Source organism: Pteropus vampyrus, unplaced genomic scaffold (assembly GCF_000151845.1).
Source record: "Pteropus vampyrus isolate Shadow unplaced genomic scaffold, Pvam_2.0 Scaffold71, whole genome shotgun sequence".
Lineage (NCBI taxonomy): Eukaryota > Metazoa > Chordata > Mammalia > Chiroptera > Pteropodidae > Pteropus > Pteropus vampyrus.
In genome coordinates this window covers 252,541-271,292 of record NW_011888852.1, presented here as the reverse complement: position 1 = coordinate 271,292, position 18,752 = coordinate 252,541, and the positions used below count along the sequence as shown (strand labels likewise).

The window sequence follows — 18,752 nt, the reverse complement described above, 5'->3', positions numbered from 1 at the left end:
GGAAGCTAAGCAGGGTCGGGCCTGGTTAGTGCCTGGATGGGATGGGAGACTACCCAGGAATACCAGGAGTTGTAGGCATTAAAAAAAAAAAAAAAAAGCCACGTGAACTGAAATCACCTTGTTTCACAAATAAACACGGCCAAGGCCCAGGGTCCCTTGGTACTAGAATATAAAGGCGGGTGGGAAAGGGAGAAGAGACCTAGACCAGACATCCCATGACACCCACACCTGACAATCAAAGCTCTAGGTAAGTCACCAACCAGCTGCCCCAAGAACTCTGTTGCTGTCGCTCTCGGTAGGTGCTAAGCAAGTAAGATCATCCAAGCATAAGAGATCAGACCAAAGGTTTCATGATGTATGTAAAATACTGTCAAGGCATCACACACACAAACACCTAATCTGTGGCTGCTTTTCTTCTTTTCTCTCATTTCAACAAAAAAATTTAGTGGAGTCTCTAAATAATATTTTGGAAAATCCTTAGATAATGCCTGAAATTGTGGGTCAAGAGAATGAACAGAAAAATATCCAGTAGTTTTTCTTCCCCTAATAACCTGAGTATATGCATTTTAACCTATATTTGGATAATGATGAAATTAACAGAAGACTGTTCCATGCACGCTCCTGGTGCTCTAGGGCTTTGCTCGTTAGGTGAAGTGACTTGTCTAAGGGCAAACCACTGGGTAGAGCAGTTCAGTAAGAACTCTGGCGGCAAACGTGGCCCACTGCTTGTCACTGCCCTTGTCCCCTGTGTAATTAACGCTTGCTTCCCTTTACTCTCTGTACTACTGGCGGCTAACATCTACTGCATGCTTACCATGCGCCGGGTCGTTCTCACACCACGTGGGGTAGGTGACATCACCACCTCCCACTACAGAAGGGGACACTGAGCCTTTGAGGTTAGGTAACTTGCCCAAGGTCACAGAGCTAGTCGGTAGAGAACTGGGATTCGACTTTATTTTTTGACCCAAAGGTCTGTTAATAAGGAAATTAGCTTTTATGACAATAATTAGAACAATACCGGAAGAACCGTTGGAGTCTCCTTCCTTTTGTAATTCAGTATGTCTAGCTATCAAGCATTCTTAATGCGTTATTCTACTGATCATACTAAGAAAAAACAGAAATGTGTTCTGATCTTTTTTTTTTTTAATGCCTACAGCACCTGGTCTTCCTAAGTGGTCTCCCTAACCAGGCCTGACCCGGCTTAGCTTCCGAGATCAGACAGGATCGGGTGCGTTCAGGGTGGCATGGCCGTTTTTAACGGAACTATCAGTGTGTAAATTTGTTGGCTCAACAACAAAAAAAATGCTAAAGCAAAGGAGAAAGGCCTACTTCTTTGTTTTCACCAAATAAAAAATACATCTCAAGCATTTTAATGAATTATTAACTTTGGTACAAGATTTTTCCAAAGGCACATGCTTTAGTAATTTCTTATAATTTATTTAATTTTTTAAAAATCAAAGTTGAAATGGCATAAACACTTATGATTAAATTCCTCCCACTTCCTGAGTGTTGGATCTTAACTCTATCAAGGAATAGAACTTTCTGATGTACACTTAACGTCACTATTTCTTTCTAAAATACTTAGTAAAAATAAACATTAACGATCATGTTGAGGTTTCAGATACAGTAAAATAAAGCCAAAATAATTTTTAATACGGCAGCAAAACCTATCGTTTTTAATTAGTGCTAACATTTATGGGAAATTTTCATCTCTAAAATCAGAAAACCAACACAGATAAACAAAATACCTCTATTCTAAAACTTAACATCTTGGCTTCCCCCGCGACCTTGTAGCAAACCTCCCACTGCATTCTGGCTCTGCCTTCCTGGTGAGCTGAACCTGCTTTGGTCAAGGTCAACACACACATCCTGGCTGCTAAATCCAATGGATAATTTTCAGTCAGTATCTAACTTAACTCAGGTCTCATGTGACATCGTCAATCATTCCCTCCCTGAAGCCTGTGGCTTCCTCTGACATCTGTGATGCCACATCCCTGTCTGGCTATTGCTTTTCTATCTCTTATGGATTTCTTTCCCTTTATTGGTCCCCCAATATTGATTCTCTTTTCATTTTTCAAACACACACACACACACACACACACACACACCTGGATGATAACATTCCTTCCTATAGCTTTAAGAATAACCATCATTTGCTGACGACTCTCAAATATTTACCTCTAGCCTGGGTCTCCCTCCTCAAGTGTGACCCTTATGATCAAGGGTGTGGTGATGCCACTTCACCTAGCTTTCCCACCTGTCCCTCCAACTCAACATGCTTTGAGCAAGACTGAGTCCACCTATCGTGTGTTCTTCTCCTATGCTCCCCAAGACCCAGACATCCAGGTGTTAGCACCCAAAACATCCAGACAATTGGCTAGACCTCTAAGGTTTCACTTCACCAATTCTACTACCATGTTCCTAGTTCAGGGTTCTCTGTACTTGACTAAGCAAAAACCTCCTTCTGTCTCCAGGTAGAGCCTCACTAGCCAGTGCTCTCTCTAAAATGAAGATCTGATCTTCTCACTCCACTTACAGCCCTTCTGTGGCTCCTGTTTACCTCCAGGATAAAGTCCCCCTACTGGGAGGCCTTGAATGGGAGGCTCCTTCTTACTCCTGTAGTCTGACCTCTAGTCTAGACCTGCTTCTCAACCCTTTAATGCTTCCCCTCACCTTCATCCCGCCTCAGCCACACAGACCTATGCAGAGGTCCTCCCATGGGTGCAATCAGTCTGCCTAGAAGTCCTGAGTCAGGAAGAATGATACACGTACTTGTGTCCTAAACATCTGAACTGAAAACATGTAAAGGTGTGATTAATTTCTCTTTGTTAAGTAGGACCAGAGGTCTTCGTATACGGTCATCTAACTGGAATTCTGCATTCCTTCTTATACGGGCCACACCCAGAATGTGTCAACTTTGGCTTCTAGTTCTCGTCTCTTTAAAGTATGGTAATAACCCAAGATACCTGCGAAGCATTCTGAGTACAGATTCATTGACTTTTCCACTTTTCACAGCTCTCAATTCTCGTCTAATTTGACAGAAAATAAATTTTTTTAGCAATTCGCCTTTATTGAATCTCTCCAAAGTATTCAATTTAGTTTTCATAGACACAAGTTTCTTTTCGGTCCCATATTTACATTGCATTCATTTATATAGCTAAATAAGATCCATAATTATAATAAACACAACAGCCATAAACAGGTTCGGGGTCTCGCCCTTTCCCTTGGCTTCTGATAAAGACACAGCTCAACTGATTAAGACCAGCAGCCTGCTGGAGCAAGTGCTGGGCCTGCCGTGGCCTCAGTCTGCACCTGGAGGACATCTGTCATTTGATACACCTGCGGATGGGCTGAGACAGTTTCTGGGGGGCTACCCTACCCTCTGCTCCTCAGGTGTTCACTCTCTGTGGCTTCCACCCTTTGCATATGCTGTTCCCTCGCCTGGAATACACCGTACAACAAACTAAATCTAACCCAACGATCCTCAAGTCTCAACTGTGAGGTCATTTCCCCCAGGAAGTCTCAGGACTCCCCAGATTTGATTTGCACGCTCTTTGCTTATGCCTCACTCCTGTACTGTACTGTCACAGTGGCTTTATGTGTCCGTACACTGTACTGAAGGTTCACTGTGCCTTATAACGGGACACATGGATATATTATACACAATATGTATTAGTTAAATGGATCCATTCAAATGAGGTGTCTCGTAAGCCAAGAGCATATTAAAAGCCCACCTCAGAAAGGTTTCAGAGCGCTTTGGATGTCTCCTGAAAAACCACAGTTTAAGGCCTCACGTCCTGTATCATTTCCCAGTAATAAGCATATCGACTTCATATTAACGTCAAATAAATTTGCTTTTACAACCAATGCTAGTTCCTTAATGAGAAAGAGCCAATAAATACATACACAAGGACATCTTTTCCATTTCTGAGCAAATACATTTCAGTATGTAATCAAATTGAAGAAACAGGAGCTGCAGACATGAAAAGAATGTCACTCACACGACAACCCTAATTGTACTTTGAAACTACTGGGCTTTACAGGCAGCGTCGGGGACACTTTTGTCCCCTCTTTAGACAAGCCAACCTTAAATCTGCACAGGGAACATTTACCAGACGAAAGCAAGTCAGGTCTGCAGGCCATCGTGGGGGTGGCTCCGCCACGCCAGGAGAGCGGCCGTTGCGGGGGCGTTGCGGGGACAGCGCCACGTGGGCGGAGGTCACCTCCCTGAGGCCCGATCCGGCTCCTGGGATGGGCCCCGCCGGGCGCAGGGGGCGGCTGAGCTGGCCTGGGTTTAAGAAGGGCCCTCTTAAGGTCCCCCACGAGGCTGCCGCACCCCGCGTTTCCCGTGCCCCCACGGGCTCGCCCCCCGGGCCACTCAGCGCGGAAGGGGTCACAGATGCGATGGGCCCCGCTTTACGACACTGGGCAGCAGCCGGGCCGACGGGCAGCGTGCGGACGCCATCCAGGCGGGGGCCGCGCCCAGCCGCGAGCGCGCGCTCTCCCGCTGGCCTCTCCCGCTGGCCGCCGGGCCGGACGGCGTGGCCGCGGATGGCCCGCAGCGCCAGGCCGGGACGCAGGTGTTTTCGGCGGCAGCTGCTCGCCACCGCCTTTCATAGAGTAAACGCTTCTCTGGATTTGTTCTTGTGGCACAAGGAAAATTGCATAGTGTTGGCTTTTTTATCGCTACGTAATTTATTTTGGAAATTCCTAAGGCATCGCAGTCCCCACGCCCCTTTCTAACTGTAGTCTAAGGGGCAGACCCTGCTCACGCAGTGAGTAACCAGAGTGCGGTGTGCAGTGGTTTTCACTTGCTCCCTTATGGACAGCGGAACCTGGAATTTTTAAAACCTCAGAGCACCTTTTCAAAGCAGTTCCTCCCTCCACCAACCACTGGCCACCTCGGATAGTGCTTCCCGGACAGGCAGCCCAGCGGCCACTTGGGTCATTCTGTCCTTTGTAGATCAAGATGTTATCTGTGACATTTCATGCCTTTAAGGACTGGGTTTGTTGTTGTTGTTGTTGTTGCTGTTGCTTCCCAGTGACAAATGTGAATAGGTGGTTATGACTGAGAAGTTTTTACGACCCCACTGTTATCGACTTAAATTATTACATCATCTAGGTCGCTAGTGGGCTAGGCTGGCTTAATTTGATTCTCTTTACTCGCTTGCAAAAAGTGACTCTAGTCATCAGAAATTAAAATTTAAAAAATTTAAAAATCAAATCAAGCCATAATTTGAGTAATTTAGAAATATTTTTAAAGGCCATAAAAAGTCTAATCATGTTTGTCAACTTCCCATGTTTGTATCTCCTCAGAAAATCATTTTCTCTTTTTTATATTTAGTTATTATTGTACCTAATCTCGTTTCCTCTGTTGTCTGGCATTATTACAAATGACTCGACTATAGTACTTATTGATTAACTAAAAGGCTTTTAAAAATGTAACAAATAGATATATTTTAAAATGGAAGACCCTGATCTACTGACTTGAATGTCATGCTTTGGTACTTTACTCGTGACCCAAAAAGATTCCACTCGAACGTAAGAGCCAAGGACACTAAACGTCCTCCTGTCTGGGAGACAGTTCAGATAATCACTTGGTTTCTATCACAGGAGCAAACTAACCTAAACTCTATGGCGGGATGAGTGGAAAGAGAAGGATGAGAAGACATGAGTATACGATTTTAATAAAGCGATTAAATTCGACTTCTGATCAAAACAGACTCGGTGAGAGAGGAAGTAAGGGAGAGACTTGAAGTAAGTAGGGAGAAATTAAGAGCACAGGTAGACCGCGGTGGAATAAGCTGCCTTGGGTCTAAGAGGAAAGCTTCATGAAAAAAGAAAACAGAAGGCAACAATTCCGTGAGAGAGAGTTATCAAGGTGTGAGCAGCTCACTAGGACCCCGGGCACACTCACCGAAGGCAACGGAGTTGCTATAGGCGGGCAGCCTGCCACCCATGAGCTTTACAAAAGCAGTTACATAAGTGCCTGTGTGACTCATGACCTGGAGTCCTAAGATTTCGTTACCACACCCACAGGGCTGACAAGCCTAAGGACAGTTCCATGTGATCTGTCTTCACGGTGCACATGGCTAGTTAGGAGATAAGACAAATACTTTAAACAAAGCAGGAGAGAAATAACCAGCGCCAGAAAAGATCAAAAACAGTGCTGGAAAGTTCTGAGAAGAGACAGCTCACTTTCATGTCAAAGAAGTAGGTCTTCGTTTCTTAAAAAGAAAATAAATTGCTAATATTCAAATTTCCACATTTTGAGAAAAATTTAGTTGTGAGCATTTCTTGATTTAGAGCACTTGACCAGGGAAGATGAAACATACTTTCATTATTTTTAAAAGCCTTTATTATAGAAAATTTCAAACACAAAAGTAGAAATATTATGAATCCATAATGACCAATATTTTACCAATTTTTTTTCCTGACTATTTCCCAACAAATTTTTGGAATATTTTAAAGCAAAACCTCATATACAGTATTTTATACAAAAAATACTTTGGTATGCACTCATAACAAATAAGGACTTCATAACCTCACTATCATCATCCCAACTAACAAAATTAACAATAATTCCTTCACTTAATAATACTCAATCCATGTGAAAATTTCCCCTCTTGTCTCAAAATGATCTTTCTACAGCTGGTTTGTTGGTATCAGAATCCCAACAAGGTTCATGCACTGCCTTCACCAAACATTATTTAGATTAAACCAAAAATACCCATTTGGGTGGCATCCACCAGATTCTGCATTTGATACATGTGCTTATGAAGCCAGGTGTCATTCCAACACTTAGATGGAATATAAACCTGGACCAAGTACTGTCCACTCTTAAGCCATCGAGAGGCCAGCCCCTGGCACGTCCGAAGCCTGAGAGACACAGAGGCTGGGGCTGATCCACCACGTACTTGCCTCCCCTGGGCTGCGCCTCCCAGACACCCATGATGGGAGTGGCAGCAACTTTCATAGGCAATGTCCTGCTGGTCACTCTAGGCAAGGGCGGCCAGTGAGAGAGGCTTCTGTCATGGTGAAGTCCAGGACTCCACGGAGGGGGACATCTGTCACAGGAGCCCAGTTTCTGTGTCGGGCAGCAGGACCAGCTTGGTCTCTGGGATGGTCTGGCCCATGTGATCCTGGGTCGTGCTTAACTTATCACAGGGTCCCTGGGAACAAAGCTGATGGGCTACTCCACTCAGGTGTTATTTGATGGGTGTCACAGTAAATCTTGAAATCCGGGGAGTGGAGGTCAGGCCTGAGCCACCACACGGTAGAATCAAGGGCCCTCACTCAGCTCTTGCTTTCAAGGCGATTCCCAGTCCCTGGGGTGGGCATCCCCCCCATTACGATGGCCCCTTCCAGCCTTCTTTCCCCAAGGGGACTCTCCCAGCTTTTTCCCGGTAACTGTGCCCCCAAGAAAGGGGGATCCTCAGGTAGTAAAATCTAAGCGACGGTCCCCCTAGTCCTTTCTGAGGGAAAGGAGAGATGGCCCTGGTGTGGAGTTAGCGTGCGTGGATTCATGGTTAGGGTGACCGGCCTGGGGGAATCTGGGAAGAACAAAACAGGAGAAGGACTGGTCTGGGGAACGAGTATGACCGAATACACCAGAAAACACTCACGACATGAGAAAACGTCTGTCCCGAGTGACCGTGTGGCCCACACGAATCCTACTGCAAAAGAGGCTGTTAGGAACTGTGTGGGTATTATGACCCCCTCTTCAATTTCCATCTCTGTTCCTAGTCATCGTGATGTTTACCCAAGAAAAAAACGGCCATGGTGGCAGAAATGGATGCCAAGCCGGGGCTAAACGCCGCGGGTGTCCCCCTGGGCCAAGTTAATGATATGGTTCCTCTGGGAACCAGATAGCCACTTGTGGGGAGCTGATTACAATGGACCCTTTTCATAATGGAGGGGCTGACGACTGCAATGTGTCCTTACTGGGAAAGGCACTTAGTCCAGATTTGGATCTGTCTCCCTTACCTGTCACACCTCTGCTGCAATCTCGCTGAAGGCCTCGTGCTCTGTGACAGCACCTCACGCACCGTTCTTCCCAAGGACTGCCCGGTGAGAGAAGTGTGGTGACAGGCCGGTGCCCACGGGTGTCCTTAGCTCTATCTGACTTACATCGTCCAGAAACGTGGAATCACAGCAAACTGAGTAATGGCGTGATGAAAACCAAGTTACGGAGGCAGCGTGGGGACGTGTCTTGAAGTTGCGACATGCCCTGGACGGGCCGAGCGCCATGAACCACCAGCTGACACAGAGGTGTTCACCGTAGCCAGAACATACGGACCCAGAGACGAAGGGTAAACACAGGGTTTGCTTCCATGATGACTTAATGATACATTTGCAAAATATTTTCTTCACATCTAGTCACTCCGCTCTGCCAAAACTGGATTTATTCCCCCAAGAGATAAGTCCTTCCAGCGGAATTCGCGGCCCTGGCCCCTCTGAATTAGACCCGAGGCTGGCACTGCGGGCAGCCCTCTGTGCGCTGGCAAGATGAGCAGCCAAGGAAGACGTGGACATTTCGTGGTCACTGCCACCATCGCTGCTCAGCTGGACAAAGGCAGCAAGCTTCAGACCAGTCTCTTTCTGCCTTTTCTCCCCCAAACTGTGCTTCCTCTGTGAAGCATCAGTCAAAGCACACCACACCCCCGCTGCCAGCGGCTTCCCGCTTCACTTACTGTGACCCCAGCTCTCTCCTGGGACCTGCAATGCCCTTTCTGTCTCGCCCTGGCTGACTGCCCGACTGTGGTGTCCTCTCCCGCCCTGTTTCCTGTGCTCCAGTCGCTCTGGCCTCCTCGCTGCCCCTCAGACACATTCAGCTCCTGCTTATCTTTGGGCATCTGATGTTCCTTCCACTGGGACCTCTCCTGTCCCAGACCTTTACCTCCTGCTCACCTTTCAGTCTCCACTCCAATGTCCCCTCCTGAGAGACACGAGGTCGCCCTCTGCCGCTCCCGCTCTCCCTGACTCTCCACCACGAGAGCCACACTCCTCGTTAGCGCTGAGATGACCCCACTGACCGACTCACAGGGTCTGCTAAAATGCTGGAATGTAAACCTTGGGTGACGCTTTATTCCCTGCTGGATCCCCGTGGTGCCCGGCTCACAGAGAGTGCCCCACGCCTCTTTAGAGTCCGACCGAGTTCTGATTAACTGAAAAAGGGGGACAGAGGCGTCATGGCACGTCTAAGCAAGCAGGCCCCCCGACAGTAAGGGCTGCGGCCACCGCAGCTGGCAAAGAACATGGCCAGGAAAAGTGCTGGGCACTTGGAGCCTGCAACAGGGACTCGACGGGCAGAGTCAACACTGCACACGTGGCTGTGCAACGCGATGGGAGAGAGGAATTCTCTGTGGCACCTGCGCGTCCACGTACGGTGATTTATTTTCTGTCCCCTCTTCCCCTCTGCCTCTGATCGTTATGATGAGGGCGTGCCGCTTAAGCTTTCCTCTGGGTATAACAACGGACGGGGCGCTGCCACGGCGTGGAGAGGGGACAGATAGCACCCCGGGGGACTTGGAGGTCCCCGCGATGACTGCTGGGCTGTGGGGCGTCTCCCTCGAGAGGGGTAAGAGTGTTCCCATTATACGTGGAATAGGTGCCTCAAGTCGGGATAACGTTCTTTTAAAAATGAGAACTCTCGACCCTGCTTCATTTTTCTTTCCGTAAAGTACTATCTGCCGTGTCACATGGTTCCTGGTTAAAGTCTCACCCCTCGCCAGAATGTAAGTGATTTAGGGGACTTTGTTCGTCCACTGCTGTCACCTGGCACACGGCTGCTGATCGCAGGAGTGGATCGACGGAGAGCCTGTCCAGGATCCCTTCCATGTCCAACACCGCCTGCGTTTCCTTGGGGAATGACCTCCACTCCACTGTGTCCGCCTTAGTGCACAAGACGCCATGCGCCTGCCTCCTTCTCCCCGTCCGCGTGCCACCAGGTAGCGTGCACGTCCCTGAGCTTCGAGAGTTGCACCCCCTCTCCTGGGACTTGGACTCCTGACTGAGTGACAGGAGGACAGAAGGACGGGCTGGCCCCCTCATCCCCGGGGGTGGCACCACGGCCAGTCTTCCCGACACTCACCTCCCCCAAGCTCCTTCCCCGTGGTTCCTTGGCTCCCGACCGCCGTCCGCTTCCTAGACTGGTGCCCCAGCCCTTCCGTCAACCCTCCCAATAAACCCTCTCTCTGCTTAAGCGGCTCCATTAGTTTTTATTCCTCTCAACAAAAGAACACGAAAATCAAAACAGAACAGAACACTGACTGACGGCCCAGAAACAAGCTGTTTGCACGTGCGAGAAATCGTCCACACCCTCGGAGGGAGCCAGCCCTGCCAGCACCCCGATCTGACTGCCAGCCCCCAGAACCGAGACAACGAATCTCTGTCACTTAAGACACCCAGCTTTGCTGCTGTGTTATGGCCGCCCCAGCCCACTAATAGAACGTATGTGATTTTATTTCTGTTTTTTCCTCACTTTGGAATTATAGCGGTCCTTTCCCACGCTGTTACAGGGGTTTCCTACTTGTGTTATGGGCTGTTTTGCGACCGTCGCCCGGGTAACACGCCAAGTCAACAGTCTTCCGTGCCGACACCGACACGGATCAACTCTTGTGCTGTCACGCGCGACGCTGTGAGGAACGCCTGGTGCGGGGAGCCGTCCCTCCTTTCGGATACCCTCAATGTACATCGCCGCAAGCTGCCGACTGGGCCGCGGAGACTGGGCACGAGACCTGTGGCTAAACTGCTTTGCAGAAGGAGGACAAGGAACTTGCGCCGTCGCCAAGGACATGCAGGGCATGGGGTTTGGATTCTGAAGGGAAGGAACAGCGACGTGTGGTACAGGGAAGGCAGGAAACTCTAGGCAAAGGGAGCAGAGTGACCTGGAGCAGAGGGAGCGCGAGAGCCCGGAGTGGGTGATGGGCGCGCGCGTGGGGAGAGGCGCGGGAGAAGCAGGTGGGACGTGACGCTGGCGTCGCAGAAAACCGTCGACGCGTCTAGGAAACCGGGGCTTTATCCCGATGACGATGGAGAAAGTTTGCCAGGAAAGAGCAGAGTCAGAGGGGGCCGGCACTGTGACTCGGGGGGCTGTGAAAGCTCTGCCTGAGGAAGTGATGGGGGAGGGCGGCTGCCCTCTAGCTATTTCCCTTTGCCTTTTGGCTCCGTTGATGGAAGAGGCTAGCCTCGATTCCTCCTGACAAATGCGACACGCGTTAGAAACCAGGCCGACAGGATCAAGGGCGGCGACGTTTCTTCACAACTCACTGATTCTCTGACCTCTCATCGCTTGGCCCTCCCAGGACACCCCCCTCCTCAGCACCTTCTGTGTCAGAATGCATCAGTGACCTCGCCACCATTTCCGGTCACCAGTCGTCATCCTCTGTCTTTAGAATGCCTCCCTCGACCGGTGACCCGCACTGCTGTTTTCTTTCCCTTCTCCAGCCCGTCCTGCTTTCCCCTCCCCCTCTCCCTGAAATGTAAGTGCTCTCCAAGACCCCTCAGCCTCTTTCAAGTCTCTTGAAACAGCACGGTTTAAATCTCCCCACTTCGCCCATGTTCAGTCACCACCATCGTGGGGAGACCTTGGCCACACGGCGAGCTAGCAGCTGTGCTGGAACCAGAACCAGGCCCCGAGCTCCCAGGCCATGCGCTCACGCTCACCACTTGATACTTGGTTTCAAAAGGAAGACAGTAAACCTAGCAACCGAAGCCGAGATCATTAACAGAGTGCTGCTTTTCTTTTAAGCAGTCAGCATAAAACATGGGCTTTGGTATGGAAAATTCTGTTTGACTGTTGGCTGAAATCCCATTTCTGCCACTTCCTGGGTGAGTGACTTAGGGCAGTTTATCTATTTATACCTGGGCCTTTTTACCTGTCAAATAAGAAAAATAAGAGTGTCCACCATGACAAGGAGTTAAGCAGATCAAATGAGGGAATACATCAGAGCGCAGAGGCTGGTGTCTGCCACACCGTAAGTGCTCAGGAAATGCTAGCTCTTGTTCTCATCCAGTGCACACCAGGCCTTGTCACTGTCACCCGGCCGAGTGGCACTGATGTGAATGTTAGTGTAGGAATTTAAACATCGTCCCCAAAACATGCAGTATTATTTCAAATCAACAAGTAGTGAGTAGGTAGGAGCTGTGTGGGCACATTAACTATGATATTAGATAACTTTTCTTTGGTGTTCAGAGAATCTCAAACACCCAGAAAGAGCTTGGAAAAGGTCAAGGCAGACCCCTGGGGCTCCACCCTCGGTCACATCTCCACCTGCGGGAACCTGGACACCACGAGAGGAGCACACTACTCAAACTTGGGGACACTGTGGTGACGCAGAGCGCGACCCTGGACAGCTGATGGCACAGCCACACCTGCAGGGCAGCCTGCAGAGAGCCGTCCTCACTCCCGGGCCCACGACGCCCAGGCCCAGAGGCAGGAGGAAAGGGGCACAGTCACCTGGGCACCCCGGCTTCAGAGGGAACAGTCAAAGCGAGGGCTCCACACCAGCCTCTCGGAGGGGAGACCTGAACAGGGGGCCCTGGGGGACTCACTGTTGGACGCTCTCATCTGCCGCCGACGTCCCACACGGTCCAGCCCGATGGGGGTGCTCTGGGAGAACGTGAACGGCCGGAATCGGGCCGAGACCGCTTTGTAGGGCGGCACCTGGTGAGCTGGCACGGGCGGCCTGGCTGCTGCCTACGAAAGGAAAGTAAGAGGCTGTGAGAAGATGCCAGGAAGTGGCAGCTCCTGCGAGCTCTTCACACGCACAGCTGCAAAGAGCTCGGCGCTCTCACCTCGAAGCCACTCACAGATGTGAAATGGTTTCTCCAACTCATGTCGAAGGCTTCGGGCCGCACCGAGGCTCAACGGCAATGAATTCTTCTGACATTTAAATAAATCGGTATCGACCCACCGGCTCTTACCTCACGGCATCACATTTCATCTTATCTGTCAGTGACATACCAACAGGTAACACTCGGTAAAAGCAAAGCGTTAGCTAAGCAGAGGAAAAGCAAATTTAGGAAGTGGTGGCTTTCTCACAGACGCAGAGTCACAACGTTTCTCACAGAGTCACAGAGTCACAGAGTCACAACGCAGAGTCATGACGTTAAGAAGACGCGTTCACAAGAGGAAGCAAGGGCAGTGCCCAGGGCCACGGCCAAGATGACGGCTCGTGGCCCTGCCCCTTCCATCTCCCTCACTCAGCCACATGCAGGCACACGATTCTCGTTTACCTAAACTAATGTGACAAGTGAACCTTGATTAAAAGAAGAATTGGCTTCCCACAATTTACCCTGGTCTCTAGAACCATCTCTATGCCCTTCCGATCGTCTGTATTAACTGCCTATATAATTGCATCAAAGGCCAAGCCGGGTCACGCTTTCCTTAGGTTTTCTTAAATATCTTTTCACTCAGTTCCATAAATGAGCTTACAGTGCACACGGTTATCTCACTAAGCGCCTTATTGATGCTCTGAAGTGAAATAACTTCTAAGTGCTTCAGATATTCCCTAAACTGCATTTTGAGTTAAATATATTACAGTTTGCTTTAGTTTAGAATTCGTTCCTAGCACGTAGAGCATCTTAACATGACAAAAAATTTGTGGTATGTTTCAACTTAATTTGTTTTTACCTTAAGAATTCAATTTAATTCAATTAAGCAAGGAGGTTTCGAGTGTTTGCTATAAACAAGGCACTGTGCTGGCCTTTACAGGCAGAATGTATACATAAAATCCAATACCAATATAGAATTTCCTTTTTAAGAGAATTTTACGAGTTATTTACGATATCAGCTAGCAAGTTTAAAAAATGAAATTGGGCACTAACTAAACTGTTCTGTGAGCCCTTGACCATGGCTGGGGTATTAATCTCGCCAAATAACTGGGCCTTTATTTAAATGTTTTGTGTCCTCAAAGAGCTCTTTGGGTAACTGATAAATACTGGTTGAATTACTACATTATACTAATGGAATGATATTAAGATTTTAATCTATTATTGAAGCAGTTGCAAAGCTGCAACTCAAAAGCAAGAAAATGGCAGAAAAAATTACTTCCTTGTCTCCTAAAAAAATCGATTTCATCTTTGTTTTCTTATCTTTACATTTTTAACACTGGAAGCACCTTATTGACACTTTCTCTTTCAAGAATTTCTTCTTTCAGGAAGCTCACTAATGCACCCTGCCACTTTCCCTTTATTCAAAATCTCAGGTGATTTAGAACAAACAGCGGGCTAGTTTCACATATTATTCGAGATCCCAGCAAAGACAGAAGATTAGGAAAAGGCATCCAGATGTCAGATGGTTAGTTGTAAGTCATGCACGTTTGCAAGGTCAGGAAGAAAGGCTGTGAGCAGATGACATCATCCTCGAGTTAGAGAGAAGAACTGAAAGCTGCGTCCTGTTTAGTTTGCGGGGAACAAAGGGCAGGAAGCCAGGGCCCGCTGGAGTTGGGAGCAGCACACCAGATCTTACTTGGGTCAGCAGGGTCTCTATTTCTTCTGTCTGGCTGTTCCCATAGAAGCTGACCCCGCCTATCACAGAGACGGGGCGCTTTCTCCGGCCTTTGGCGCAGCCCAGGGCAGCGTTCTGATGCGCAGGGTCCTTGGGCGCCGTGCTCGGCTGCTGGCCACTGTCCACAGTGTCCTCCGTCTGCGGGTCCACAGCAATAGAGTCCTCAGGAATAGACAAGCTCCGGCCGGCCAACTGGCCATAGTCCGAGAGGGGTCGCGGCCTGGGTCTTCTCCCGGAGCCCCACCTCCTCCTGCAGACCCTCTGCAGCCCGGTCCTGTCCTCCTCCTGGGGTGGGTCCCGCCTCCAAGGCTCCTCAGTAGCAACCTTGTCAAATGCGGACAAGTTAGGTGAGCGCCCGTACCCAGGAAGGTATTAAAGAGAAGCTCCGAGTCCACTCCCACCCTCCTCGGCCCCGCCACAAGCCTTTCTTGATTCATTTATTTTAAAATGCTATTTGTTCAAGAGACATAACTGCAGTGTGGATTAAAATAAGCAAATCTATCTTTAATCGAAGGTTGTATTAAAACTAATTTAAATAGTGGTGTCTGCTGACCAATGACCAGCTCTGATAAAAGATACTTAAAAATCTGCACCACAGAGAGTTAATAAAAAGCAATTTTAACTACAGTAGGGCTGTCACCCAAAATATACACAACAGTAGTGTGGGAGGCAGGCCGGCCTGTGGGAGAATGAAAGTGTAATGCTACTCTAAGGTATTGTCTTTCAACAATGTTTGGATATAGAAGGTGCTTTGAGAAGATTAAGTCTGGGTTGTTAGGGCCGGACACTGATTCAACTTAAGTACGCGGGGAGGAGGGGAGGGCACCAAACCAGGATTCGGAAACCGAGGTCCTGCTCCTAGCTGGCTGCGTGAGCATGGACAAGTCACAGCGAACCTTTCAGAATCTCGGATTTCAGACTGGACAGTCCCACAGCTGGAGTGCCTCTGATCCTAAATTAGGCAATACTTTCTAATTTTTCAAGTAACTTTTTCAGAGGCCATGCAGTGTACCAGAAAACGACCCGCGAGGTCTGAAAATGAGCAGATTTCTGTGTAAGTCAGGCTAGCTAGCTTTGTAACCTCTGGCAAGTTTTAACATCTGTGGATTTGAGTCTGTAACTGTTGGTGGGGGTGGGGATGGGTCCTGGTGAGGATGACGAGCAACAACGGGGGTAAATAAAATAGCCCTTATCAGCCGTAGTTAATTATTGCTCTTAGAAAGCACTGCCATCCCGATTCAGCCCTGCCAGGAGATAACCTTTATCTCAGCAGACGCCACAAAATCTGGTCTCCTAGTCTCCCAGGAGGGCTGTGTCGGAGAACCAGGGAGGGAGCCAAAGTCTGTGGCAGGCACCAGCCACGTGCCTGGGCGTCTGGGTGCCTTCGGTTCTTCCGTCTCAATACATTTTAAAGTAAAGTAAAAATAAAAACAGAACCAGGCACAGGGAGAGAACCAGATGAACCAGGAAAGTCACGTGACTGCAGGGCGGGCAGAGCAGGCCGCCCTGGCTTGGAGATGGCCAGCAGGGCTGATGTGGCAGCCCCCGGCAGACCAGTCCAGCCCCCTCCACGAGCACTGGCCCAAGAAGTCTCACCTTGTGCCCGTCGGTGGCAACTGAGGCCTGAATTGCAGGTCCCCTAATTTCCAATCCGATGTGCCTAAGCGTCCCCTAGGGTCACGTATGAAAACCATGATGAAGAGGAAAGGAAGTAGGGAGGGATTTACAGAGTCTCTAGTCGCCCCGCCCCTCCCCTGCCCCCCATCATTCTTCAAATAGGAAAATGGAGACCTAGAGAAGTGAAGTGACTCGCTCAGGGCCACGCAGCCCATTAGCATCAACACTGAAATGTGGGTCTTGTAATTTCTGTTCCCACGAAATTCTCCCACCATGCCAAGTCGCCTCTGCTCAAAAAAAAAGGGTCCCGACGATCACAATGACCTTGCTATGCACTGGCCCCAACACTCCGGAACGCTATGTTTATTTCATGTCACTACCGAAGGATCCAGAACATAAAAACTGTTTTGAGCTGAAGGTATTTAAAAAACAGGCTTTTTCCTTGAGCTCCCCCATCTGCCTAAAAGCAGAACCTCCCAGAAGAATGCAGTTGTCCTAAGTTCCCTCCCTTGGGATAGAATTTCTTTCTTCCAGCTGGGGAAGAAGGTTCACCTAAAACAGCTATGGTCAGAAAACCATCACACCTCCCACCTGTGTTTCCACGGGCCCATTTATCTTCCCTAAAAGTCACTTGTTTTCCCATAAGCACCCTTTCTCCCATATTAAGATGGTAGGTAAGTCCCCAATTCTAACTCCTTCCTGGAGTCACATTTTTCTTGTCTACATTAATAAAAATCTGTCTTTTCTCTTGCAAATCTCTTTGTCAAGTTTGATTCCCACACCCCCAAGCGGTGAACCTAAGAGAATGAAGGAAACGTTTTCCTCTCTGATGCCGCCATGGGAAAATATGAGCGAAATCATGGAAAAGGTAGTATTATTTTCTGCGTTACATATGAAAAACAGGTTATTATGGAGTTTAAATTACTGAGTCAAATGGCACAGGCAACTTAAGCACACGGTGAGACTAAACCCATTTATATTACCACCCTGTGATAAAGTTTCAGAAACAACGTGCTGGAGAAAGAGAAATACAGCAAAACTACGGCAGTGAGGAGCCTGGTCACGACCTCCACGTGTTCGTTTCCACGGATGCAACATGCAGCCTGCTCTTCCTCACTGATGCCGAAGAGAAAGTAAGAAAATGGGTTTGGGAAAACAAGTGGCTGTCCTAGCTGCTCAGGTAACAAATCCTTCTGAGACCAAAACACACTCTGGGAAGTGATGGAGGCCAGGTAAAGGCAGGTGTGCTGAGGGCAGGGCTCGGAGGGCAGAAGTCGCCCGCTGGGTTCCCTTAACGCATCGGTCCCACACAGGGGAGCACCCAAGCGGTCATGCTCCTGGAAGTATTTAAACAGGCCTATTGAAAATGTAAAAGGAGAAACACCCCCTCTAAGTGGTACCAAATGTTCGAGGAATTGCAAAAATTAGTTAACAGAATGACAGATAAAATCGAACCGTCCACTTTACTCCCAGCAGAAGTACAGACGGAAAGACGTAAAATCCCTCCGCTTTAAGCCCACGTTCAAACAGTGATCCTTAGCCGGAAGCGACTTATTTTCTTCGTAGAACAAATCCGAACTCTGATGCATATCCTGAGACTGAATCGTCTTTTAGCAAAGTTTAGGTACTTCTGAAATAGGACCTAGGGTCATCCAGGGTAACGTAGCTTAAGAGTGATCATACCTGGAACACAAACACCCAGCACCGCACACAACACTCTGCGACAAGCTGGAACCTACCCCAGACCCTGCTACAGGAGGCGGCGGCCCACAGACACACTGGAGGACCAGGCAGTTGACCACTTCCATGCTCTCTGAGGTCTCTTCTCGCCTTTAAAACACTGATCGATACATCGGTGGCTGTACCAGAGCCCCGGCAGCTTCTTCTCACAGGCCAGCAGCCTGAGCTTCAGACCAGTGCAGGGCTGGAATGGCCAATTCACACCCAAGCCATAAACTTCTGTAAACAGATCTGTCAGTGGGGTGGCTGCCCTTTTAACTCTTGCTTCTCCAAATAGTTTTAAAGTTCTTGCCCCAATCGGCGGTCCTACTTTTTTTTTCTTTCTGATACACGATTCCTTTATAAAAGTAAAAAGCCAAGGTAGATCTTATTACCTCCAATTAGGCACTTCAAAGCATTTTTTGAAACTACAGTGAGAGTAAATTACTAACCTGAGGAAAAGAGATAGACTCACACGCACCAAAAAACCTTAGGTCATCTATGTCCATTCAGAAGTCTGATCTAAAGTAAGTATACAGTGTCCATCTGCAAGTGTCCTGGGTGGAACTGTGTCCTCCTATAAGATATGTTGAAGCCGTGACACCTCCCCCCCCCCACCGCCCCCCTCCCGAGCCCCATACCTGTGATCGTGAACTCACTTGGAAATATGGTGTTTGTGGATGTACTGACTTTTAAGATGAAGTCAAACTGGGTTAGGTGAGCCCTACTCCACTGGCTGGTGTCCTTAGGACAAGAGGGAAATTTGGACACAAAGACAGAAGAAAGAAAGCCATGCGAGGACAGAGGCAGCGTCAGGAGATGGGTTTATAAGCCAAGGAAGCCCGAGGCTCTCCCCTGGGACCTGACAGGGCGCTCCGCCCGCCCACCTGGATTTCAGACTTCT

The 18,752-nt window shown here is 48.7% G+C and overlaps 1 protein-coding gene across 1 annotated transcript in view; it reads right to left on the bottom strand.

Moving 5' to 3' along the window:
- Positions 1-18,752, bottom strand: part of SPATA13 (spermatogenesis associated 13) — an 84,928-nt gene that overhangs the window by 39,584 nt on the left and 26,592 nt on the right. Inside the window, exons 2-3 of the mRNA XM_011361814.2 lie at positions 14,474-14,836; positions 12,556-12,700 (exon numbers count right to left, since the gene is read on the bottom strand). Of these exons, the coding sequence (XP_011360116.1) occupies positions 12,556-12,571 (16 nt within the window). The 5' untranslated portion in view covers positions 12,572-12,700; positions 14,474-14,836. The remainder of the gene's footprint in view (positions 1-12,555; positions 12,701-14,473; positions 14,837-18,752) is intronic.